The sequence below is a fragment of the Jaculus jaculus genome, chromosome 10 (assembly GCF_020740685.1).
Source record: "Jaculus jaculus isolate mJacJac1 chromosome 10, mJacJac1.mat.Y.cur, whole genome shotgun sequence".
Classification (NCBI taxonomy): domain Eukaryota; kingdom Metazoa; phylum Chordata; class Mammalia; order Rodentia; family Dipodidae; genus Jaculus; species Jaculus jaculus.
This window is the reverse complement of record NC_059111.1, coordinates 88,713,698-88,740,314: the sequence shown is the minus strand read 5'-3', so window position 1 is coordinate 88,740,314 and position 26,617 is coordinate 88,713,698. Positions and strand designations below refer to the sequence as shown.

Below are 26,617 nucleotides of genomic sequence, written 5' to 3'. Positions count from 1 at the left end.
ACTGGCACTCTGGGAGGTGGAAACAGGAGGAACATGAGCTCCAAGCCAGACTGGCTTATATAGTAAGACCCTGTCTCAAGAAAACATTGTGACATCGATCTCTTTTAATAAGCTTATGGCCTCTTCTTTAAAAGTTCAGGTTTCTCCAACAAAGCGACAATCAGACTGCTGGCATGCAGTGATGGGTCGGCAAGTCTACGCTGGCTAGCTGGCCTTCTGGAAGATGATGTCAAAAGAGCACAAATGACTGTTGTATTCACAGCCAGGGCTTCAAAAGGGCCCTTGGATGGTTGGATTGCTAGATCAATCTTTTAGACAGAAATATCAAGGCAAAGCAAGAAAGAATTGCATTCCCAGGACCATGTGATAACTAGAGTGTGAAAACCTGGGAGTCTGCATTTCTAAGCTGGTTACTTACCCATTGGCTAATGCTATCTCTCATCGCTACTTCTGGGAAGATTCTAGCAATGAGCACAGCTCCCCATTGGGGAAATTACCCCAGATCTTCCTGTCCTTGGTGATGTGGCAGGGAACTGCCTGAGCAAAGGCAGCTGTGTGGGGTGGGGAGGGGTGGCGCAGAACGCATGCTGGCCAGTGGGCACAGCTCTCCCAGGTCCCAGCTCCACCCATCTTCTACGGCAGCACAGCCTCCAGGACAGGGAACGAGGGAGCCACTTCCACGTGTTCTGAGCTACCGCAAGCCACTGAAAGCCAATTCAGCCTGCTCTATACCACAGGGGCTGTAAGAAAACTTGTTTGGTAAATATTTTAGGCTTTGTCGCCCATACAGTTCTGACATCATTATTCAACTCAATTACATTGAGTTATAGAGTAAAAGCAGCCATAAACAATGCATAAGGAATTAGCATGGCTGTGTTTCAACAAAATTATATTTGTGAAAACTGGCAGAGGGTCAGATTTTCCCAGCCCTAGTATGCACCCGCTGGGTTAGGTAGGGAAGAAATGCTGAGCAACATACGAAGGTAAGAATTAAATCCCGAGAGGTCTCTGTGGGCGTCAGAACAGAGAATCAGGCAAGAACGTGCTTTTTAGTCTCAGTTCTTCCTGTCTCGAGGCTGGCAGCGCCACCTGCAACACCAGACCTGAGACAAGGCCTCCTAGACTCTGATTTGGGAGAGCAGGAGCCAAGAGGACCAATGGCTGAGAAGCACCATGAAGACAATGCAAAAGGAAGTGCAATGAAATGGATCTGAGCAGCAGCTGCAAACATCAGTAGCTCTGTGCTGCCTAGTATCATAGCACACGTGTAAAGAAAGCATGGCGGCTGGGTCTCAAGGGGACCACCTGAAAATGTATAGAAAAGCCACCTTGTCTGGAAGCCCCTTCTGGCTCTCCATGAGGAATGGGGAGGGAAAGACTACAATAATCTTTGTAATCAAAGCACAGGGAGACAAGTGGGGACTAGCGCCTTGTGCACCCAAGCCAGAACACTCGACTCAGCACACATGGCCCCACTTGTCAGTGCCAGCCATGGCGAAAGCCAGCTTCCTGCTCTCCTTGATGGGTCTGGCCTAGCGACAGTGGCCATTACACACTTCTTCTCTCAGCCTAGATCTTTCTCTAGTCACATTTCACAGATGGAGGGGCCAGGAATGCTTTGAAATGTGAACCTGGTGTGCTTTGCCCTTGGAGGTGCAGAATTAAAGTAACTTGGGAAAGCACGCCAAGGGTAGAGAGATCCTAGCCCCAAATGGGATAATTATGAAAAAATGTTAAAAAAACTTAATGGGAAGGATGATACCTGGTTATGCTTGATTATCAAATGAATAGATAAGACAAGGTACAAAAACAAAGTTTGACTGCAGCCAATCAGCAACAGCACAGTTCCAGAGGTCCTGAGGGTGACAGGCACGGCAGAGCTGCCCTGCGGGTAAGACGTGACGGCTGTGGCACCTCCCGGCCTCCATGCTTCTACAGGAGGGAAGGATCCCGGCATGACCACTGCATGGGGCTTTTTGCTTTTGCAAGATCTCTGTGAGGGAGGGGGATGCCAAGAATACTATTCACCAAGACAATTTATGGAATGGAGGTAAAGTCATTATGGGGGGGCGGTAGCGGGGAGAGAAGATGAGTAAGACCAAACAAAATCCTTCCTTCATTCCTGTACCATTCAGAAAGCCATCTTCAGATATTCTAACAAGGGAACTTGCCAGAAGCTGGCTACAGCTAGTTCCGTTAGTCAACATCTTAAATTATTTGTGGTTTAGGTCATACTCCCATTTCCTCTGGATAATGACCTTTCAAAACAGTCTGCACAAGTAATCACGTAAGCAGCTAAGAAAATGCAGACAGGCTTGCTGTTGAGACACTCGGTGCGGTGGGCGCTATGAGAGGGTGGGCCACTGCAATCAAGGAAGAGAAATTCTAACTTTGGTTAGACTGAGTTTCTGTTAAATCACGGCAGGGGCATTGAAGAAGGTGGGAAAACCAGTGACTACTAATAATATACAGACCCAGGTAAGGCCGCAATAAAGAATATGGCCAGTCATTCCTTGGAGTGGCCGTTACTATTGTGTGTATGCTTTGGAGATCATGTGGGTGAGAAATGTGACAAGGAAGAAAAGTCGGGGGGGGGGGAGGGGGGAAAGAGGGGAGGAAAGGGAACAAAACCTCAGGAAAAGCGAAACCACAGGGAGATAGATGACAGTGACGGAGAGTCAATGTAGATGATACTCCAGTGTCCTCTGACAAGTGTCAGACAACCCAGTCAATGGTTTCCTCCCTACCCAAACCAAGAGACATGCAGAAAGCACTGTTGCTGCTTCCTCTGAAATGTCTTCAAGTCATGGACTTGGGTGGACTCATCTGCTTTTGCTAAGTCACTCGGTAGTTCAATATTCAAAGACCCTCAAAGTCCAGAGAAAATTTAACAACATTTGTCTTTCCACCTAAACTCTGGGCCACTTCAAAAAATGTAACAGGTCCTTGTCGACACCGGCAGTGTGTGGATTCTTGAAACACTTCTCTACAAGGGTAGGAGTGGGAGGGGTAATCTTTAACTGACCAAAATTCAAGCTGCACTGTATAGTTACCAGATGTGTATATGTAAAGGGAATTATGTTAATATCTGGAATTTCTACTTCATAGGTATAAAAACATCTTAGAAAGGAGAGAGCGCAAGCGACGTGGATTTAATGAGATGATTAGCCCTGCACAGCCCCAGCCACTATAAGGACGGCCAGAAAAGTAGATGCAGTATTACCCAGGGAGTTGCAGCTGGTATTTGGGAAGTAGAACCCAGGTCTTTTGAGTAGAGAATTCATATTTTGGTCAAATTTGTTTTACACAAAAATGGGGAGACAAGTGCTAGAGAAATGCCAAAGAGGTGGCATCCAACAGCAAGAACCGGCTAAGTTGGGAGCCAAAGTGGTGGTCCTTGCAGGAGCCAGGCAGCCCAGCACAAGTCCTCTGGGATGACTTGCTCTTGTAGACCTCTTACAACTAATGTACCTGCTGGAGATTCACATGAAAATGAAACACTTTAGCTCCTCTGAATACCCTAAACATGCCTGTGCACTGGCTTTCAAGGGCCGGGGAGACCCATGTGAGAGAAGACCTCTCGAGCACATGACCCTGCAGCTCCGCACATACTATGATTCTCCATTAAAGCCAGAGGATCTGACATAATAACTGTGAGAGAAGTAAGGACAAAAGCATCCCAGAACCCAAGCCAGGGCCCAGCACACGTCCCCACTGTTCTTTGCTTGTGCCTTCCTAGCAGGATGAAGGGCTGGCATACTTCTAGAAAGAAGATGGATCTGTTGATGAAGATGAGCAAAATTAGCAGGTAGAAGGGCACCATGACAGCCAAGAGCCCAACTCGCCTGCAAGATCCAGCCCAACAGGCAGAAACAGAAATACAATTAAATTAAGTCAGAAAACCCGCTACAGAAAATGCAATTACTCAAAGATACAAATAAATGTTCAAAGAAAATTGGCCCCTGACAGGGTTAGTCAAGCTTCTAAATCCAGCTGGAGGCAGGCAGCTCAGGCTAATTCGCCAAGGAGGACTACAAAGCTGTAAGCACTCTGCACTGGGGTCTTGGCTGGGCTGGCTTCCTGTGCATTGCCTTTTTCCAGGTGCCAGTGGGGAGGAGCCACTGGAGGAGAGTTGGCCAATGATGTAGGGCTCAAGGAAGTAAGCTGTGAGCAGACACAAGAATGGCTCATGGTTGCCAGGCGTGGTGGTGCACGCCTTTAATCCCGGCACTCTGGAGGCAGAAGTAGCAGGATCACCATGTGTTTGAGGCCACCCTGAGACTACATAGTGAATTCCAGGTCAGCCTGAGCTAGAGTGAAACCCTACCCTGAAAAACTAAAAAGAATGGCTCATGGATGTGCAAGGCTGAGCAGTGGAACAGGCGACAGACTGATCATGGACGTAGCAGGAAAGTGTCACCACCAGGGAGCTGGATGCTCTCACTCCTCCCACACAAGAAGCTAATGGAAAAGCCCTACCTCTCGCTGCAGTACCAGTTCCTTGGTGAAAAGTGTGGCTTCCTCGCTGAATGGCTCTCCTTCCTGCACCAAGCCTGGGAGGTTTCGGGCTCCTCTGGGACATTCGATACCTGTGTCATGAGAAAAGAAGAACTTGTGAGTAAGTATGCAGGAAAAACTCCCCACCCCTCCTCTCCCAATTTGAGATGAATTTTCACCAGGGCTCCTTCCAGGCCACAATATCATGACTTCAGCAATCACTTATATAAATGGCTCTCCTACCAAGTTACACTACTGGCCCGGCCCTGCAGATTCTTTCTCATTACTATTTCACTTCAACTTCTAAGTGTTAATTCAGTGTCACTTTCCTTTCAAATAAGCTTCCTCCTCTGTCCTTAGGCAACATTTTGGATACTAGCACCATTGGTTTTTCATTCAGAATGAGAAACAGAAAAAAACAATAGTGGCGAATTATTAGATGTTGGAAGCATGAAAGAACTGGATCTATATCCTTTTTCTATTACTTATGACCTTGTGACATTGGCCAAATTATTGAACAAAGGCTTGGCAACCTATTTGTAAAATTACTCTAAGATGCATTTACTTCAGAAGGTGGCTCTGTGACCCAAGAGAGATTATGTATGTAGAATATTTATGACAACACTGGCCACATGGAAAGCAGGTTAGCTATTATTAACATTATCATTATTGTTCTGAGCAATTCCCATGCTTAAAACATCACAAGTCTTCTTTGCCCTTATAACCAGACTCTAGGAACCCTGAGGCCAGAAACTTACTTTCTATATCTGTTTGTATCCAGTGACAATGACTGCCTTCTTTCTTTGACTAAATCATATTTTGAAGATGCACTTTATCACATCATAGTTCTTTGTGACAGATCATGAAGATCATTTTGCTATCTGGGTAAGACATAAATATTTCAAAGTAATTCATACTGTAGCTGTAATTATGAAGCAAACACTTGAAGTGGGCTAGACAGAGACAGGAAAGCAACGTGATGGCAATTTTGGGTGGAGGGAGGGAAGAGGTATTTAGTATCTGCAGCTCTGAACCTCTGGTGGTCCTTTTTCCCCCTGAAATAACAGAGACCCTGGAGAGCTCTCCTAACCCACAATGAGTACAGGGATGAGACTTGCCCTGGGGAGCTGGAAGCCAAGCACTCCGACTACAGCATGCTCCTGCTGGGCCACCTTGGGGAGAGGAGGTCCCACCCCTGTGGGGACAGAAGGGCTACTTCCTTCTGGGTAAAGCTGGATTCAGTTTCTGGCACAGATTCAAGATCCCAAAGCCCAGAAGAAAGGGAACAGATTCCCTGTGTGGTTCTCAGCAGATGCTGAGCAGCGCTTTCTCTCAGAGCCTCCAGGCCTCACCAGTGGAGCAGATCATGGGAAATAAAATGCTGCGTGGGGAAGGGCACCAGCAAGAGAGAGGCCACAGTAGGGGGCAGCCTGAGCTGGCAGCAGTGACAATTTCCTCATCCTTGCAAAGATGGGATAGCGGAAAGCCCTATGTGAGCATCCCATGATTGGGAAGATCACCAGGGCTACCTCAGCCCCTGAACTTCAGCATCTGCTAGAGGAGTAGAACTCAATTTTGTAAAAAGGATATCGAGAGCCCGAGATTAACCCTGAAGGGAGAGGTGAGTCTAGAGCAAAATGGAATGAAAGATAGCCCATGTTTTCTACAACATCAATAGCCAAAAACACTTTTCATTTCAGATCTGCAAACTAAGCAAGTGGAGAATTGCCAGGGAGAAAAATGAACGATTCTGTTGAACTATTTTGCCACATTGCCACAGATAAAGCACTGCTGCAGAGACAAGAATAATGCAAAAGCAAAGTCCCCATCTGCCTCTGTCCTCACAGCACAGCTAGGAGGACGTGGGTGGAGCGGGGCTGCTACATACGAGGGGCCAGAATTGGGACCAACCAGCACAGCAGGCCAGGGAAGCCTGGAGGAGAGACTCTTCTCTAGGAGAGCACCCTGGGTTTCCAAGTCGAGCTCTAGTGTCTTATCAATTGGGTATTCTGAGTGGCAAGAAACTGGGCAAGCTGAAGTTCCCAGGAGCATTTTCCAACTCCTGGAGACCACCAGGTGATTCACTGAGGAAACATGACAGCCCAAGTGGGCTCGGGGAGTTTAACAAATCAAGCAGAAATGAGCCAAAACATCTTCAAGAGAGGGTGTTCTGTGGGCCTGCGGAAACCAAACCCACCCACTCCATGTGGACAGAAAGGAAGGGAGGCCTTTGTCTGTTGATTCCCTAGTCCCCAGCAGCGAGGCTCAGCTTTTCAAGAGGAAGCAGCAGGCTGTTTCTCTGCCCCTTAAAGTGGAAATAAGTAAGCATCCAGTCACCCGGATTCCTGTCAGATATGGGAAAGGAATGTCTTTTTGACTTGTCTCCTCTGCACTAACTTCTTGACAAGGGAGCCCTAGGTAGGATACCACACAGGAAGCAGGAGGGGGAGCAGAACCTCTGACCAGACCAAGGTTCACAGCCAGAGCCAGTGGAACAGGAAGAATTTTATGGCAGTGATATTTGCTGATAAAGGATAGTGCAGATGAGGGTTTTTCAAGCTTTTATACTCTATCATGACCCAAATATGTATTTACATGCATATACATGTATATATAACAAAGTTTCCATATAACAATAATTAACCTTGACTAAACATTATTTGAGAGTCTCTCTTCTACTTTGGTTCATTAAAGAAAAAAAGACCACGATGAGAGCTGGGGAGATTGGCTTAGTGGTTAAGGCACTTGCCTAAGGATTCAAGTTTGATTCCTGGTACCCATGTTAGCCATATGGACAAGGTAGCACATGCATCTGGAGTTTGTTTGCAGTGGAAAGGGGCCCTGGCACACCCCCCCTCAAGTAAATAAAATAAAATAAAAAATGTAAAAATTGAATAAAACAAACAAGAAGGCTCTGGCACTGAACTGACTGAAGACAATAGCAAGAGGCAGCACACAGCTTGAGAAAGACAGGCGCAAAGGCAAGGCTGGAAGGCAGGCAGAGTGCTGTGGCCTTGAAACCATCAAAGGCAACCAGAACTAGGGGGTTGTTAGGCTCCAGACTTGCTCTTGTGTCCAGAGACACCGACAAGCAGGGCAAGGAATACACTACCAGAGATGAAGGAGGCCACGCAGATGTTGGCGTCCTGAAGTTGAGAGGAAGTAAGTGCTGCAGGCCAGGTGAGCACATGCCCCAGGAAGAAGGCTACACGCTCCCGGCCTTTGAGCCCAGGCCATGCTATGTCTTTTCTGTTGGGCTGCTGCCCCAGCTGAGCCACATTCTTACAAAGAAAGCAGACTTTATAAATGCTAAAAAAGATTTAAAAAGTAGTCAGAGGGGAAGATATTGGTTGTTGCAAATTGAGTCTGCAGTGGCCAGGCCAGGCAGGCAGCGACAGAGAGCTCCCAAGCTACTGGAAGTTGGACAGAAGATAGGAAGTGAGTTCTAGAAGCCAGCCAATGAGGAAGTGCTGGCAATTCTGGATTCTGCATACCACAACAAATAGCTGCTTTTTCGGACAACATGGTAGTGTGAGGCCGCCTGCTGATGAGGACTTGCCAGCTCAGCGGGGCACCCACCACTGCAGGGGCAGGGTAAGTGCCTGACCTGCCCCTGACCCCAACAAGCCACTCAAACAACACAAGTATTTTGTTTTCAGTAACACAAAAATGCCATACTTAAGGGCTGGGGAGATGGCTCAGTAGTTAAAGGTGCCTGTTTACAAAAATACGATACCTAAAAAACCCACAGTGTTCTGGAGTGCTTTTCCTCCACACTATGAGCTGTGGCAGAATGCAGGGCTGCCATGAGCATGCTCAGCAGATCCGGAGGAGGCTGCTGAGCCACACACTCTGCCACCAGCCCCGAGTGGCTTGCTGGCCTTGCTAAAACTCTAAAAGCCATCTGCCTAAAGGTAAAACTCACTTTTTTTTTTCACTTTTCCTAGGCTTTCTAGCATATGAAGTTGACTAAGATTACTGAATAATAAGATACTACATTAAAAAAATTGCCTCACTTTTGTAGGGCTCAGGAAGAGACACTCTGTCATCATGGTTCTGGGCTTCTGCCCTACTAAATGTCACTAGGCTCACAGTGTATGACCAGGATTCGAAGGGTTTGCAAGGTCTTGGTGGCCATAAAAATCCAATTTTGGTTATGCCCTTTAGAGACTCCTCACTCAAGGCTTGACTCCTGGAGTACAGGGTGCCTCCTTTTAAACTCAAAATGCTGGGCTATGGAGCAATCATTCTATTACAAAAAATTGTACATTTTAGAGACACTGACTGACTAGCTCAATTAAAGAAAACACTTTGGTCAGCCAGCTTCGGAACAAGAAGAACAAATTCTTGTTAATGGCAAGATAATGGCCATCTAAGAGATTCTATTGATGGTCAAGCAAAGGTTTTGAAACACTCTGAATATGTTACACAGTATGTTGAACTTTATGATAATTAAGCTTCAGGACTTCAAATGGGTCTGCTTTGTCCTGTATCACCCAGGCAACTGAAGGAAAGTGTTGTCTATCTGCCTTGCCTAGAACTGACAGCTTCCCAATGCCCATCGGCCTAGCAAACCAGCCAGACATTAGCAGAAGGAAAGAACTAGTAGAAACCAAAACCAGTTTGCAGGACTCATCAGCGGTGTTGACTACATGTCTGTTATGGTCCACTGCTACATCCAACACAGGACAGGAGCAGAAGGCACGCAGCAGATCCTGCCTTCTTCCTTCTGGGACCTCGAAAACACAGCTCACCTGAGCATTCCTCCCTCCACCTCTCTAACAGTCTTCTAGTCCAGACCAGACACACTATGGGAAGGTGAGGAGTGAGTATGAGAAAGAAAGACTGAGCTGGGTGTGGTGGTGCACGCCTTTAATCCCAGCACTTGGGAGACAGAGGTAGGAGGATCGCTGTGAGTTGGAGGCCACCCTGAGACTACATAGTAAATTCCAGGTCAGTCTGGGCTAGAGCGAAAACCTACCTCGAAAAAAAAAGAAAAAGAAAAAGACTTAGTGCTCATCAAGCTCGGATATCAGCTAGAAAACGTACCCTATCACTGTGCGTGGTACGTTACTGCTGAATGACTTTGCCCCTCGGTCTATAGGTTGTAGCACGTTGACATGTGTTAGAGAACTGGAGTACGTTAGGCAGATGCATGCCCATCTGGGAGACTACAGGCCAAATACAGCAGCATCAATCAGGGGGCTCACCACGCTACCTCCCTCAGGCTACCATGTCTTCTAGCACATGATGTTGGCTTCTCTTCTCTCCCTTCTCCACACCTGGGAATGGGAATATGGAGAAGCAGAATGTGGAATAAAAAGGGGGATGGACAGATGCAGCAGTATACATCTGATTCATGGATGTTCAGTCTCTAGTCAGGCAAGCTCTAAGAAAAAAGCTCTGTCCTACTAGAAATAATAGAGACCAGTTGAGCCAATACGATTATTCTTCTGGAACTGGAACTGTACTGTGTGTAAAACACAAGCCCACTGGGGAGCCGGAGGAGGGAGGCACTAAGCATTGAGGTGCCCTGCATTAACCCTGGAGCTCCCCGGACATTTCAGACCCAGATGCACCCTCTAGCTTCCAGGATCTGTGACACCTGATAGACCAGGGATCCTTGAAGATTTTCATGGATGCTTCCATAACTCTGCCTTCTCCCTTCACAACTACCACTACCATGAGTCGTAACAACTGAAATAAAACTAAAACTAACACAGAAATTGCTTTGAAGGTAGGCACCGTGCCATATGCAGATTTTATTCTTTTCTAACCCTATATGCTGCCTAACACCCAATACTGGCAGCAACAATGCCAATCCTCAAGAAGTGCTGAATGAATACTAGTGAAAAATACTGTGGAAAACAAGTAAGTGAAATACAGAAACAGAAATGGTTAATGAATTGTCAGAGCTGTAGACCCTAAGGAGGCCTAAACTGATCCATTTGGACGACAGAGGTGTTGTAAATATCTGGAGAGGGGCACAGAGCACCCTTAACTATATACAGCCCATTCTCCCACTTTCACATAACACTTCCAAGAATGAGAAACATAGCAAAGCCACACTTAGGTATCTGCTGGTCTCTAAAGTGGCCCAGTTGACAACACAGTTTAAATCCATAGATCAAATGCTCTAATCTGAGCGGCAACATCTGAGACCCCACCTGGGACACGACAGGGATGTTTAACTTTCAACACAATAGATGTAGGGAACAATTCCTATGCATGACCCGTGATCGGTGCTGAAAGCTAGTGTAGCCACAAGGAGATGCAGGAAACTGGAGCACACTTCACGAGAGCAGGGAAATTACCCAGGGCGGAAGGGGGGGGGGCTGCCTTTAAAGCGAGGGTAAAAGGTGTGCTAAGTCGGCACAGCTCAGCTAAGCAGTGACAACGAGGGCGACACGGTGAAAGCAGGGCGGTATAATTATTAGGGGAAAGAAAATATGGACAAAATATAGGAAAAGCACTGTGGGAATGACTACTGGGTTATAAATAAGTTTCCAATGGCAGGGAAAATGTCATTGAATTCTAAAGCTGAAAGGTAGTCAGTCATTCTGTCCACCCCTCTGCTGACAATGAAAGCAGCCCACACCCACCGCTGAACTGTGACTTTATTTCCACATTTAGGTAATGATTTCCTTGATAACATTCAGGTCTAAATACTGCTGGGGAGACTCAAATCTCATCAGTGTTCAGAGTAAGTGATTACTGAGTGCTCAGCCCTAGATGAGACATCTCCACCAAAGCCAAAGCTTCCAAGGTCCAGGGGGCACTGGGGAAGAGTGGGCGGAAAGAACTTCAGAGCCAGCGGATGGGGGAGTGCTTAGGAATGGTGACTGTCATTACCCGCTCTATCAACATACCATCATGGATGATGGAGGAGGGCAAAAAAAGCAAGGAAAGGGCGTCGGTGTAGAAGGGGGACTAAATGGAAAGAAGGGGTTCAGTGGAAGGGAGATAGACAAAAGGAAGTAAGGGGCGGGGACTGCGATCAAAATACATTCTATATATGCCAGTAAAAAAATTTTAAAAATTCAATAAGGGAACAAAAAAACCTCTCGAAGTAGTACTCCCTGCCATTTCAACAAAATTTCTGTTGCTCAAACTATGTGGGAGACAGAACAGTGGTTCTGGGGGGACTTTTAGAATGGGCATGAGCCATGGGCAGCTGACTGTCGCATCTAGGGGCCATCCGCATCTCTAGTGTGTAAGACCCTAGGCAGGAGAGCATCGAATTCTGGATGGGAAACTATGACCACCTCTCCCTTCCTGCTGTACACAGGGCCCCCAGAGGGAACTGTCAAGGACAAGGCAAGGCGCAGAGAGAACACCAAAATAAGCTCCCTGTCACGATGACTGCCCTCCAATAGGGTTCCTGCTGCTGCAGCTACTCAATTTATAATCCACGGGCTCTCCGCAGCGTTTTCACCCCCAGATTCAATTAGTTCCATTTCTGTACTTTCCCTGCCACCTTTCTCTTCACCAATAAGTGAAAGTGAAAAAAAAAAATCCTGTACACATAGAGCACAGCTCTTACACTGTGTGTTTAAGGCCCAGAGAAGCAGTACTTGTAGACATAGTGATTCCTTCCTAAACACCAAGAACAAAGACTCACTCATCAACATGACAGACACAGGCAGGCAGGCCACCTGCTGAATTTTAAGGAATGTGGTTATCACTCAAAAAGTAAATCAGTTCAAGTTGTTGGTTTTCAGAACTGTAACCCATCGCATGCACTAAATGCTTGCTCTCACATTTTGCTCACAGGTGTTACAACAATTCAGAGGTCTTAAGTTGCAACGACTGTCAATAATATGTTAGCAATTGAGAACTTCAAGTCATCACACTTGTCACCCATGTTTTCATCTTCCTAAAATGATCCAAAAAGAGAGGTAAATGGGGTAGGCACTATCTTGCTTTATCCTTGACAATTCCTTTGGTTGGGGGGGCGGCTGTGTTAGTCTTCCATCTGGAAAACTTGACAGCACTTTTGCATAGGGTCTTAAGATACCAGGGATGACAGTACTGCACTAGATGACAGTCTGCTGCCCCTGTCCTGGTCCTAAGAGTTAATTCTATGTGGTCGTCATCCTCCATTTATATTAAAAGGTTCAGAAATAAAATCAGGATTTTGCTTTGCCTAAATTCTTTATTCTCTCACTTGTTCTTTAAACCTCTACTGTGTTTCCTCAGGGAAGGTAGCATCTTGTGGGCCAATTTTGGAACATGCCACTGCTAAAGCCTTTTCAATGATCAGAATAAAGGGATAAAAGAAGAATGAAGGAATCCTAATTAAAGGGATCAAACATCTCAGGTAATTATAGTCAAGGGAGTCGGAACTGGGCAGGAGCTAAGAATGAGCTGTTTTTAGTTCATAGTTTTTTAGGAGAGACTTTTATTAGGTTCTGATTTTGTGATGTTTGATGCATTTGTTGAAAGACCAAGGACTGAAGTTAATTGGGCACAGGGACAATCAGATGGAATCTTCACAATATGGTGAGAACTCTGCCTCCTCGTGAAGGAAGGAGGGTGAAGGGCAGGGAGCCGGGGAGCGCTAGTGCAGTGCTGGGCTGTTACACATGCTTTCGGTTTCTGCTGCAGAGGTCGGAACAGATGTCGTTAGGTTGTCAGCAGACCCTCACTGTACAGTCACTTGAGGTAAGGGATATACCAGCTTCATGTCCATCTCTGGTATCGGGCACACATAGATGCTCAGTCATTGTTCGTACATGAATACCAGAAGGAAGACAGACTGGCAGAACTAGATACGACAAACCTGTTACATCAATCTCCGTTCCTGAATTCTGTATGCAATAAGAGTTACCACTTGGAGAATTAATGAGAAATTCTAGTAACACTTTTTTTTCCAGGACTTCAAGGTGAACGTGTGTTAAATGCTGAATCACTGACCATGGTAAGTGGGAGTGGGAGACAGGAAGGGCTGGCATACAGGCCTGATGCTGGGCTTCTCATTCTCAGTCTGGTGGGCAGTAACGGCTTCTCCAAAGTTACAGTTAGCTTTAGACACCAAAGAATGGCTCCCCAAAGGGAGAAAGCCATGCAGATGGAGCAGGCATAGCAGCTAACAGTCAGGCCCGCACTGGAATAACCTTTTATAATTCTCCCCACTGCAAAGCAAGATTAGAAGACAATGATTTTTAAAGAGAAAAAAAATTTCTCTGATTAACAAAGCCTTTCACTTCCTGAGGCACCCCAAGAGCATGGCCAGGCAGTCTCAGAGGTGTGGCAGGGAAGAGGACTGGAGGTGGCAGGCTCTGGGCAGCTGCTCCCGTCGGCTGGCAGCAGAACACCTGGCACAGGAAGAACTGCATCTTCCAAGATGCCCTGCCTTCACTGTCCGCATCTTCCCATTAGCAAGCAGAAAACAATGAATTCTGAGGTCAAAACGTAGGGCCATGTTGCCCTTTCAAATGACAAGAAGAATCCCAAAGGCTCTGTCTTTTATGTAACAGGCTGTGGCGACAGAATACCAGAACGACACCCTGCATTGGAGCCAGGAGGGGGAGTCGGTTTCTATGAGAACCTCAACTTTGCTTGTACTGACTTATTTTAAACATGAAATTTTATCTTTGAATCAAACAGAATTTAGATTTATTTTTTTCCCTCTTTTATTTCCGGTACCAAGGAGCTCCCCATCTTGGACTCTTTTATTCCATGTTAATTGATGAAGGGAACAGTTTGAATCTAGAAGCCAGGTTTGGAGAGCGATCGGTTCAGGGTGGGGAGAAAAACCACAGGAAATACCCATGTGGCTCTTGCAAGCACAGGCTTCCAGAAGGTATTGTGGCACACACCTGGCAGCCAAATGTAAAAGCTACTTACTTGCATAAATTTAGAGTGACTTTTCTAAACCAAGCTGTGTTGTGTTATTCGAACAAAATGGTTTAGAAATGTGTTGAGCGTACTTCCAAAGTACTGCCTTTCTTGAGCTTTCACTCAAGGAAAATTGCTCTGGGCTCCTCCTCCTGAGGCAAGTGCATTCCAAAATGTCTGGAAATTAGTATACTCAGCTAGTGGAACCGGGGCAGAAAAACAGCTACTGTCAGGAATACTAAGGTCCCACATATGGAGAGAGTGAATAAAAGAATCTGTGCACTGACACACGCCGAGTCCCTTATCTTACCTAATTTACCAAGAGCCAAGGAAAGGAAGGAAGTAAACAGGAAGAGGAGCAAAGGAGTGCTCAGGAGCCAAGGTTCTCAAAGAGCGCAGGCTGATCCTGGTCACACAGACCATGTTGTCCTGGTAACGTAAATTGTGGGAGAAGAATAATGTCCTCTTCCGTTCCTTGAGGCATGGACTCCCTTGGTAGCCTAGGCTACCTGGGGATGCACAATCCTCATGGATCCCCTTCCTGGGTGCTGGGATTACGGGCTCTGCCACAGTGCCTGGCTTTGTGTTTGCTTTTCTTTTTCAGTTATCATATTCCAAAGCAGAGGTCAACAGAGCTAAGCCTTCCCACCATCTGGACTGTACAACTTGCAAACTAAGTCATGATTTTCACATTTTTTAAAATTTATTTATTTATTTGAGAGCGACAGAGACAGAGAGAAAGACAGATAGAAGGAGAGAGAGAGAGAATGGGCGCGCCAGGGCTTCCAGCCTCTGCAAACGAACTCCAGACGCGTGCGCCCCTTTGTACATCTGCCTAACATGGGACCTGGGGAACCGAGCCTCGAACCGGGGTCCTTAGGCTTCACAGGCGAGCGCTTAACCGCTAAGCCATCTCTCCAGCCCGATTTTCACATTTTTGAACGGCTGAGACAATAGTCAGATTTCAGGGTCCTTAGGTGAAGCTTTGCTGGAAGGTAGTCACACCCACTTGCTGTCTGTGGCTGTTTTCAAGGTACAAGGACAGCTTTGAATAGTTCTGAGAGAGAACATAAGGCCTGCAAGGTCTAAATTATTTACTGTCTAGCCCTTGACAGAAAAGTTTGCCAACTCTTGCTCTCAAGGATATTACCTGCTGTAAACAAAACAATTCAGGCAAGGGAGAGAGTTCAGTTCCCCAGAATTAGAAATCAGAACAGGTGCCAGCCAAGAATACCATAGATTAGGACATGACCATGCTTGTCTGTCAGTCCTGCATGGGGTGGAGATGGGCTTGCTGAGAGAAAAAAAAAAAAAAAAAAAAGACAGAAATGGCAGCTCTGGGTTGAGGAAGAGACTCCATTTCAAGGAAACAGGCAGAATCCCAGAAGTTTCCCTGGCTTCTGCAAGCATTCGTATAGGGTATATACATCTGCATACGCATGTGTACATACACCACAAAAATCACACCAGATGGGGCGTGGTGGTACACACCTTTACTCCCAGCACCAGGGAGGCAGAGACAGGAGGATCATCGTGAGTTTGAGGGTACCCTGAGACTCCATAGTAAATTCCAGGTCAGCCTGGACTAGAGGAAAACCCTACCTCAAACCCCCTCCCTCCCCCCCAAAAAATCACATCACATACCACAATACTTTCTCTTTACACACACACACACATACACACACCAAAAATGAAACAAAAAAAGAATGCCATAGATTACACCAGTAGTAAAAATATCAAAAAACCCTTATGATCACATAATTTAGAAAGTACACAAGAAGAAAACATGCTTAAAGGTTGAGACAGATGACAGATTGACTGGAGGTGTCTGTCCTTTGAGGCCCATGCCATGCACTGAGATCACTGCTCTCTCTTATTCTGACTCTCATTTCCCTGTGCAAATCGTGCAACTATAAGCCACAATTTTGAACAGGCATCCCGTAAGCTCAAATCCTGAACATGCATCCCGCAAACACCGTATCTGGTTCCTTGCTTTCTGTTACACCTTTCATACACAAGGCCTTGCTCCTAAAGCTCCTCATCGGGCTGTCTTTCTACTAACAGCACTGAGAGGTTCTCCTGCCCTAGTCAGCCCCTCGGCGGGGTTCTTCCTTCCTTAGTTTCCTTTTAGCCCTTCCCCAGTCCTCCTTCCATGCTCAGTTGTGTCCAGGCAAGTTTCTTTTGACCTTCGGCACTATCCCGTCATCCTCATCTTTCCATCATGGTAATCGTGCAGTAGCAGAGACAAAAAATCCTGAATTATCCTTTGAGCTCTAGACTCCATTCCAAATGTCTGATAGCGGTCTTCCCTAGAGTGGACAGTACACCAAATTCAGTGTACCTAAATCAAACTCTTCCTCCTTCTCAATCTCCTTTGCTGGCTCGCGCTCCAGGTTCAGCACTGCTACCTTCCCAGACTGAAAACACCTCTTGTGGCTTCTTCTCTACTTCACCCACACGAACCGCTGATGGGCCCTAATGATTCCACTCACTTCACCTCCACAACTCTTGTCCTCGATCTCAAAATAAGTCTGCTGTTCAGACTATTTTGACTTCTGGCCAAGAATCTTCTGGTCTCCCTGCCTGCCCTTCATTTCCCCCTATACTGATTCTTTATACACATAGCTACCAGAATAATTTTCCCGAAGCTCATGCTCTGCACAAAACCCTGAGCAGCTTCCTAGACTTTACCAAATAAAATCAGAACTCAACAAGCTGACATTCTAGGCCCTGTAAGACTTGGTGTAATTCCTTGGGACCATATAAAACATCCATTACCCACCTGACAGCCCTTCAAATATTTGAAGACACAACATCTATTTTTTCTCATCCTCATGTCTTATTTTCTCTAGGATGAACATCCCCAAGGTCCTCATGAGACAAGAGTTTTGATTCCCTACTATCCCTTTTTCCTCTTTAAACCTACATGATATGAAGGAAGTCTTCCACCTGGAAATATCTTTCTGGATGATTAAAAAGGTTTAAAAGGGAGTATGAGTGTTCAGTGGGGAGCAACCACCTCCTGGCACCACTGAGAGCCAACCTCAGAAGCTTCGACAGAGATGCGCTGCTTTCGGGAGAGGGGGATGGAGGAGACAGCACAGTATCCTCTCCTGTGACTAGACCTTCAAACCTCCACTCCAGGCAAGGAGGACTCCCCCAGCTGAGGGAGTTTCTATGAGGGAGCTTTCTAGACTCCACTGCCCCCTTTCTAGCCCATTTCCATTCTCAGTTTCTCAGCAGCAGGCCCAGACACTGAGGAGACCCTGGTGGTGTTGCGACAAGCAGCCTATCCATTTCTTTCTCTCATTCACCTGCTCCAGGGATAAAAAGGAACAGTAAGTCCAAACCACCAGCCAGGATCCACTGCAGAATTCAGCGAAGGACTGAGCTACTGAAGTAATGACGTCCCCCACTTGGAAGAACTGAGGGAGAAAGAAAAGGCTCTCTGCCTCCTTTACTTTCCTGAGATCCAACAACACTGTAGAGACAGACCACGTCAGCTGCCACCATGGCCAGTGCTCAGGGCAGGCATAGTGTCCACTTCGTAAGGCTTTCAGCTCCATCACAAGGAGCAACAGGGCACCAGTGTGCCAGGATTTAACTGTGTTGCTAGATGCAAAGCTTCGGTTGGAAAGTGGGAAAAGAAGGAAGGGCTGCAGCCCCTTGGGCGGGACTGACTTGAGCCACGGGGCTGCGCCTGTCACCCACCAGAAGACTGCCCGAGAAGACTCACTGCTGCAGGGTGGAAGTTTGTCAAAAATTAAGACACTTAAGAAGCAGGGGGCTGGAGAGATGGCTTAGCGGTTAAGCGCTTGCCTGTGAAGCCTAAGGACCCCGGTCCGAGGCTCGCTTCCCCAGGTCCCACGTTAGCCAGATGCACAAGGGGGTGCACGCGTCTGGAGTTTGTTTGCAGAGGCTGGAAGCCCTGGTGCGCCCATTCTCTCTCTCTCCCTCTATCTGTCTTTCTCTCTGTGTCTGTCGCTCTCAAATATATAAATAAAAAATGAACAAAAAATATTAAAAAAAAAAAAAAGAAGCAGGGGCAGGCCAGGAAGTGGCTGTGGTGCATCTAGGAAGGTGTGGGGAGCAAAGCTTCCTGAGCACACCTCTCAGTGGAGACTGTGCCTTGATAGTGGTGTCTGGGCTGAAGGTAGCCAAAGAGTGCGTGCGTGAGTGAGAGTTAGAAAGAGGGGGAGGGAGGGAGAAGACATGCATGAGTGCACGTATGCATGTGCTCACTCACCCACGGAGGGCAGAGAAGAGAAGGAGGGAGGCGAGGAGGGAGGGGTTGAAGAAATGGCAGCAGCCTCACCCGGGACTAAAATCACATGCAGGAGAGGAGCCTAAAGGACCAGACAGCAGCTGTCACAATGTCCCTGGTCACTCAGAAAACGAGAGGCCAGGTTGTGCCCACCTGCCATAAGGATGCTCAGTGAGCGTGTTTGGAGTTGAGCAGAGACGGCCATAGCTGGATGTTCAACTTTGCTCACAGGACATCAAGTCTCATGGCTGGGAGAAGGGGACGGGCCACCTCTTAGGCACAACTATGCTGGCCCTGTGGGGCGTGCCCGCTCCCTGTCACCATCCTGCACACATGGCTGGATTCTGCTGGTTTGGACCTTCTCCTTGTGTTCTTTGTTCTCTTTCCATGCATGTGACCCCCACAGGCGGAAGGAAATGACTCTGGCTGATGGCTGCTAGACCGTGGTTACTGGCTCCTCAGCGATGCAGACAGGGGATCCAGCCCTGCCTTGACCTCTCTCACACTCATGCTTACATGCAGGTAAAATGCACTGCTTCCCCGGAAGTGTGCCTGTGTCCTCCCACTACGCCTGGTGCTGAGGAGTGCCCCTCAGGTACAAGAAAAAACACAGGCTACAGGTCCTTGTAGGAGCTTTGGGGGATTTGGGAAAGCAATGTGCTTGTGACTGCCTATTTGACATATCTTTATTTCTGTAGATTTTGTCATGAAAGCAATTAATGGTATGTTCTCTGCGAATATAAAACCAGACAGAATAAAAGTGGCCAGCCCTGGACAGGGTTCTTTGTTTCTGAGCTCTGCCCTTTGTAACCTATCAATTGCCTGGACAGACACCCCCCCCCCCCCCCCCCGGCCAAATGGAACCCTCCAGGTCAGAAGGCAATTAGATCTCTGGATACAAGAAATGCTCAGGCTATAGAACTGTGAACCTAGGAGGGGGGTTGTGGGCCTTTTTCATGTCAGGCAGCCCTCCTAGGAGACACTAGCTCCTGAACGGCTAAGCAGACAGCCATTAGCAAGAGTGTGTGTGGCGGTGGGAGATCGGTAGTGAGGCAAATTCCACAGCCTAACAGCCATGAGAAAAACAAAAACAAGAGAAGTGCTTCATATGGAGACTGTCGCCCCTAATGTCACTCATCTGGCAATGTTCTAAAATTTACCTTGCCTTAGCAGACAGTTGTTTGTGAGGAATTAGAGGAGATGTGAATTCCTTGTTAATATTCATTCATTCATTCATTTACTTGAATACAGAGTGACAGAGAAAAGGCAGGCAGAAAGAGAAAGAAAGCGATAGAGTGTATGGGCACACCAGAGGCTCCTGTTGCTACAAAGGAACTTCAAGTGCATATGCTACTTTGTGCTGCTTTATGTGGATACTGGGGGAATTGAACTTAGGTCATCAGGCATTGAAAGCAAGCACCTTTAACCGCTGAACCATCTCTCCAGCCTGAGATGTGAATGCTTTGTAAGGGATGTAATGTTAGTATTCTAGACTGCTATTCAGAAATGCACTTTCCTCACATATGGAAATGAGAGGGCCACTAAATCACTCTTCCAGGACAACCCTCCAAAACAAAGCCCACTAGGTATCTTTGCAGGGTAGGCAGCACTGAGTAAAAACTGACAGACCCAAGCCATGGAAGTCACATTGTATGGAAGGAGAGGGCTGGCATTTATAATTTGCTGGGGTGCTAACATTCATATTTCCCTTTTCCAGCGTTCTTGCAAAAATGCTGTAATGTATTAATCTCTGTAGATGAGTGATATGGTTTAAAATATTGCAGGGTTTGGCTGCCATTCCTTCCCCTGGGGTCTCAAAATAACTCCACACAAATCATCTTTGCTAACCCTCACTTGGGCAGCTCTTCCCCGCCAGCACACGCACATCTTCTGTAAGGGGAGAAACCACCTCGGCGGCTGGAGGACAGTGGCGCTTCCTGACAGGCGGCACTGCTTGCTGCCCCCGAGACTTCACAGAGCTGGATTCTCAAGGCAGGCAAAACATAATGGCAAAGCACAGGCTTCCTTGGTGAGAGGGCACCCCAAAATGTTGAGGGGAAAGGATCCCTCAATTCAGGCCTGCCTAACCAAAAAAAAAAGGAATTAAAAAAAAACTAGCCATTTAGTGGCCTCTCACTAGACAAATGAAAATGATCTAATAAGCTATATTTTGGGCAGCCATGAGAACGGGAGTACTGGCTTCTCGTGAGAATGGACCCCACTCACCATGAAAGAACAGCACAGATCTAGACAATAAAGAACTGGAGGAGGGTTACAGAGGAAAAGTGGGGAAGAGGGCAACGGGGCTGGCGTCTGGAGCCCCTGGACATCTGTCCTCAGGTTGCTTCAAAGCCTTTTCCTCTCAAGGGTGTGTCTTTGTCCCACACTGCCCTTGTTTTGGCTTCTTTGTGAACCTTATCTCCTGGGCCCCTCCCACTTCCACATCCTCTGGCCTCTGCCTTCTGATCCTGTCCTTTTCTCTGGGCTGTTCTGAGGATTTGGAGCTTCACAGTGACTATTCTGGGCTGCATGTCCCTCCAAGCCCTGTCTGTGGGCAATCACAGTCAATCAATCAGCTTCCAATTCCACTACAAGATGATGGTTCTCAAAGGCTTTAATCTTCACTTTTGACTTTATACTGAATTAAACTACACCTGAAAACGTCCATGGGCACTTTACACGGAAAGTGTCAAAACTGACATCACCAATCCTTTTTATCACAAGCCCCCCCCCCCCAAAAGGACAACTTCATCCTCTCTATTTCCAGGTAACAATGTTCCCTATGTTCAAACTCTCTTGCGCTATTCTGGGGTCTGTTCTACCTTGTCCTTCCTACTCTGTAGCCCAGGTCAGGCTGCCATACTCTCTTCAGGTCAAAGGCAACCACATCTCAGCTTCATTTCCTGTCTTGATTTGCAGGACCACTCAACTCTAGTCTGTCCACTGGAACCCACACAATCTTTTAAACGCAATGCAATGAAAAACAAGGAGTATTTGCTGTATTTAACATAGATGGACCTCACAGTCAAAAAAGTTGGTTAACTGCTAATTCTGAGTCCAGTTTTGAAGTTCGAAAACAGATGAAACTGGGCTGGAGAGATGGCTTAGCGGTTAAGGCATTTTGCCTGTAAAGCCAAAGGATCCCGGTTTGACGCTCGAGGACCCACAAAAGCCAGATGCACAAGGGGGTGCACGCATCTGGAGTTCGTTTGCAGTGGCTGGAAGCCCTGGCGTGCCCATTCTCTCTCTGTCTCTCTCAAATACATAAATAAAATACATTTTTTAAAAAAGATGAAACTAAGACAACCATGGGGAATAGTTCAACCACCAAGGGACACTGCTTGGCTCTGGCAGTAAACATACCCTCTTCCTAAATCACACATTCAGAAATCAGTTGGGAACTTGGACCCCCCCCCCCATCTGTACCCACTCCAAACAATTCCTATTTAAATATGTTTTTGAATCAGAATAGTGGGAAGCCATCCAGTGTCCTCTAAGTAAACTTTTAGGGACAACCCCTATTTCCCATTTGATGCCTATGCATAGCAGGATACATACATACATACATATATATATATAAATTAGATGTATCAATGTATCTATCTATCTATCTATAAATTAAAATTAGATGTATCAATGTATGTATGTATCTATCTATCTATATAAATTAAAATTAGATATATCAATGTACCTATCTATCTATATATATAAATTAAAATTAGATGTATCAATGGGAAGGAACATGAACAGTAAAGAAAAGGTTATCAAGCCAGAGAACCACCCAAGCTAAGTCCACAGCAATGCGTCCATCCTCCTCTACAAATGCTATAGAGGCCCCAGACTACTTCCTGGGCCCCCTGAACACTTTCCACTCAAGGGGCCTGCTGTACCTCTTGGAAATGTCTGTCTGACTTTCTTTCTTTCTTCTTTCATTTTTGGCAATATATTTCAAACCTTTATTATTGCTTTGCTCTTAATAAAACTTTCTACCTGCTTCACCATTTGTGCATATCTTCCTTCAGTTCCTTCAGTAAGACACCAAGAACCTAGAAACACATCCAGAAACCACAGGTAACAGAACCAGCTGGGTGTGGTGGCTAAGGAGTGTGGAGAGTTCAAGACCAGTATAGGCTACGGAGTGAGAGACTCTGCTGTTAAACAAACAAACAAAACCAAAACTAACAAGTAACAAAAAACAAGATGAAACGAGGTCAGAACACTGGTTATGTTTGAGAGGAGGGCTTGAAGGGCTGTTGGGATGCTAGAAGCATGTCACATTTTCATGGGAGTAGTGGCTGCTAGGGTGTACACAAGTAAAAATCCAGCTGTACTCTTAAGCTTTACGGCGTATGTCACACCTAAGAGAACACAAAGTGATGCAATGCCTCACTCATCTTTACCTGCATCTTACAGCTTTCCTTGGGAGTTTTCATTCCTGAAGTCAAAGATGGGCTAGGCTGAGGGTTTGGACTAGTGTTGATAATCTAGGAAGACAGTACAAAATCTTTCTGTGTACATAAATTTCCTGGAGCAAAAACTCATTGTCTTCTTATTATCTCTGAGAATGGTCGTGACTGTCACCAATCACTGATCTACGAAGCAGAACCCAAACGTGACACAGACAGACTCTTTGGAGAATGGACACACTCCGAGTACTATCCCTCTGAGCAGCAGCCTAAAGAGTTTAGCAGACTAAACTCTTCACCTTTGGAAGGAATGAATTAAATTTGAATACCTGAATTCCCTGTGAAATGAGCACCCACATGATGATGGTCCACTCTTAGGTAAAAAAAAAGACTGACTTACTCAATATATGTTGCTTGAGAGAATAAACACAAAGAGGTGAGAATCAGAGGTCAAAGTTTAGGTAGAAGTGAAAAGGGATGATAGCAATTGCTCAGCCTGTTAGGTAACACGATTTAGTACAATCAATGTATAAAGGATCAAGAAAACACATGTACTTGACTACAATTCCATGATGCTAAGAACCTGCATCAGTGGGAAGGACTTGAGGGGGAAAAAAAATCATACTACCTAGGTTTCTTTCCTAGATTTCCCAACCTTAAAAAAAAAAAAAAAAAGAACGAAAGGAAAGGAAATGAGAGTAAAGACATCTTCATGCATCATCTAACCATTCACAGAATTACAAAATTTTACGGCTGGAAAGAGCTTAAGAAATTATTTACAATAAACTTCTTGTTTTCGCAGAGGAGGGAACTAGAAATCAGAGCAGTTCAATGACCTACACAAGGTCACACAGCAACAATGCAATAAAGTAGAGATTATAAGCCCTATCTTTTGACAGGCAGGTGTTCTTTCCACCCTATCCTGTCAGTTCAGGTTGAATGCACTTCATCTTAGGTTGTCGGGAGTCCTGATTTATCCTGCAGAATTCTGGTTTTGGATGTGTTTCCCTCAGTGAAGAGTTCATCAGATAAGCCATCTTAGACTTTTAGAAAACATATTAGGAAATTGGTCAGAATTCTAGTTAGGCTCATATGTAATTAAAGCAGCCCGAAGTCCATGAAGAGATGAGAGTATTCAAGAAGACCCTGGCAGAATAACTGCTACAATCACAATCAGAAAAACTGCTGTTGAAGCTGGGCGTGGTGGTGCACGCCTTTAATCCCAGCACTCAGGAGTCCTACGTAGTAGGATCCCTGTGAGTTCAAGGCCACCCTGAGACTTGAGACTACATAGTGAATTCCAGGTCAGCCTGGGCTACAGTGAGACCCTACCTCGAAACACCAAAAAATAAACAAAATTTTTTTAAGAAACCTGCTGTTGTACTGGGCGTTGGCTCACATAACTTTTAAAAACACACATAAGGGTTGGAGAGATGGCTAAGCGGTTAAGCGCTTGCCTGTGAAGCCTAAGGACCCCAGTTCGAGGCTCGATTCCCCAGGACCCATGTTAGCCAGATGCACAAGGGAGCACACACATCTGGAGCTCGTTTGCAGTGGCTGGAGGCCCTGGTGCACCCATTCTCTGTCACTCTAATTGTCTCATTCTCTCTCTGTGTCTGTCACTCTCAAATAAATAAATAAAAATAAACAAAAAATTAAAAACACACATAGTGTTACTTAGCAGTTAGAACCACTAAAACAGGCCCATGAGAAAAAGCAAGGACAGGTTAAATAAAGATAGTCTCACAAGTTGAGCCTATTTTGGTGATTAAAAGCTCTTATTTGTGATGAATACTGAAATGACTCTCTGTTTTTTGTTTTGTTTTGCTGTAGGGTCAAGGTAGGGTCTCTCTCTAGCTCAGGCTGACCTGGAATTCACTCTGTAGTCTCAGAATGGCCTTGAACTCTGTGCTGGGATTAAAGGCATGCCACCACGCCTGGCTCTTTTTTATTTTACTTATAGCCAGGTGTGGTGGTGAATGCCTTTTTATTTTATTTACTTGAAAGAGAGAAGGACAGACATAGAGAAAGAGAGGGAGAGAGGGAGAGAATGGGCGTGCCAGGGCCTCTAGCCAGTGCAAACGAACTCTAGACACATGTGCCACCTTGTGCATCTTGCTTACATGGGTCCTGGTGAAATGAACAAGGTCCTTTGGCTTGGCAAGCACCTTAAATACTAAGCCATCTCTCCAGCCCCAAATGACTCATTCTAAATAGCACTTATCATTTCTAGAGCTGGAGTTATTTAGGGACCCCCTTGATTATTTTTGCTTAATTTTCTTATTTTGTATATGATGACGTGAATCCAGGATCAGAAACTGGACATCCCCTGTATCACCCACTTCTTCCTTTGTAGTATGTTTGTTTACTTACTAATTTTTATTAGAGAAAGTCGGAGGGGGGGGGGGAGGAGGGAGGGAGGGAGAGAATGGGTATGCCAGGGCCTTTAGTCACAGCAAATGAACTCTAGAAGCATGTGCCACCTTGTATATCTGGCTTACATGGGCACTGGGGAATTGAACCTGGCTTCCTGGGCTTTGCAGGCAAGTACCTTAATGGTTGAACTATCTCTCTAGCATGTTTTTTGTACTAGTGAAAACAAAACAGGTTAGCTAACTGTCTGGCCATATATGGAAGATACCTGGGAAATGTTCATTCCACCTTTATCTTCGTTGTTGAGTTAGAAAGAGCAATTGATCATTAACCTACCCACCAGTGCCTTACTACATTCTACTATGTTCCAAGTGAGGAGGCTCCAAACAAGCGTATAGTTAAAAGAGAGTTGGCTCATGCAAGAACAGGAGGAGTATGGAATGGATGTGAGCTCAGAGGAGGAAGAGGATCGCAGAGGAGACCCCGAGTCCAGTCAGAAAGGACGTGGAGACCAGCCAGAGTAACGGGCACAAGCGCAGCCACGGGAATGGTCAGGTGCTGCTCCATGACTGGGAGGCAAGCTGGCAGCTGGGATGTGGGGCACAGAGCCTTCTCGGTAGTGCAGTTCCTCCTTGTGGGCGGGGACATCCCATGAATTACAGGATGCTGGGTGTCTTGGCTCCTTCTCTACAACCCCAATGCCACAACACTGCTCCACCATCAGAAACATTGGCGGCACCAATAACTCACTCTCAATTTCCCACAGTGTTCCCCTTGGGAAAGCGCCGGATTTAATTCTTTGCTTCTAAGGAAACCACCACCCTAAGCACTTTCCTCATGGTAACTTTTAAAAATAATCTCATGGACATTAAAATGAATACTTAAATTCTGTGTGTACAACCACCATTTACACAGTTTTCGGGTTATCAGTCAGATTTCATCTTAATTGAAGTTGTGATCTATCTCAGAACCATGATCACAGTGCCATTCTTCCCTCTGCTGATGTCTAACCATTCCATCTTCTGCGCAGACACTCAAGAAGAGTCAAGAGTAAAAAGTGGGCTATTTTACAACTCATACCCATTTTACAAAAGTCTTTAACTTCCAACTCTTACAGAAATGGCTTTTGCTACATTATATGCACATATCATAAAGCATGGACCAAAGTCTCTGTTGTTGAGACAACCTATCAACCAAGAGTAGAATGGGTTAAAGAGAGATGAAAACATTTGATTGA

At 46.0% G+C, this 26,617-nt stretch overlaps 1 protein-coding gene and 1 long non-coding RNA gene across 2 annotated transcripts in view; one reads left to right on the top strand and one right to left on the bottom strand.

Annotated features, from left to right (window-relative positions):
• The window catches only part of Snd1 (staphylococcal nuclease and tudor domain containing 1), a 485,819-nt gene that overhangs the window by 94,760 nt on the left and 364,442 nt on the right, over nt 1–26,617 (bottom strand). Inside the window, exon 16 of the mRNA XM_004658615.2 lies at nt 4,480–4,589. Coding sequence (XP_004658672.1) covers nt 4,480–4,589 — 110 coding nt within the window. The remainder of the gene's footprint in view (nt 1–4,479; nt 4,590–26,617) is intronic.
• LOC123464002 lies at nt 12,701–17,357 on the top strand. The gene is made up of 3 exons (XR_006639294.1): nt 12,701–12,817; nt 13,374–13,417; nt 17,190–17,357. It is a non-coding gene; the product is annotated as an uncharacterized LOC123464002 (long non-coding RNA).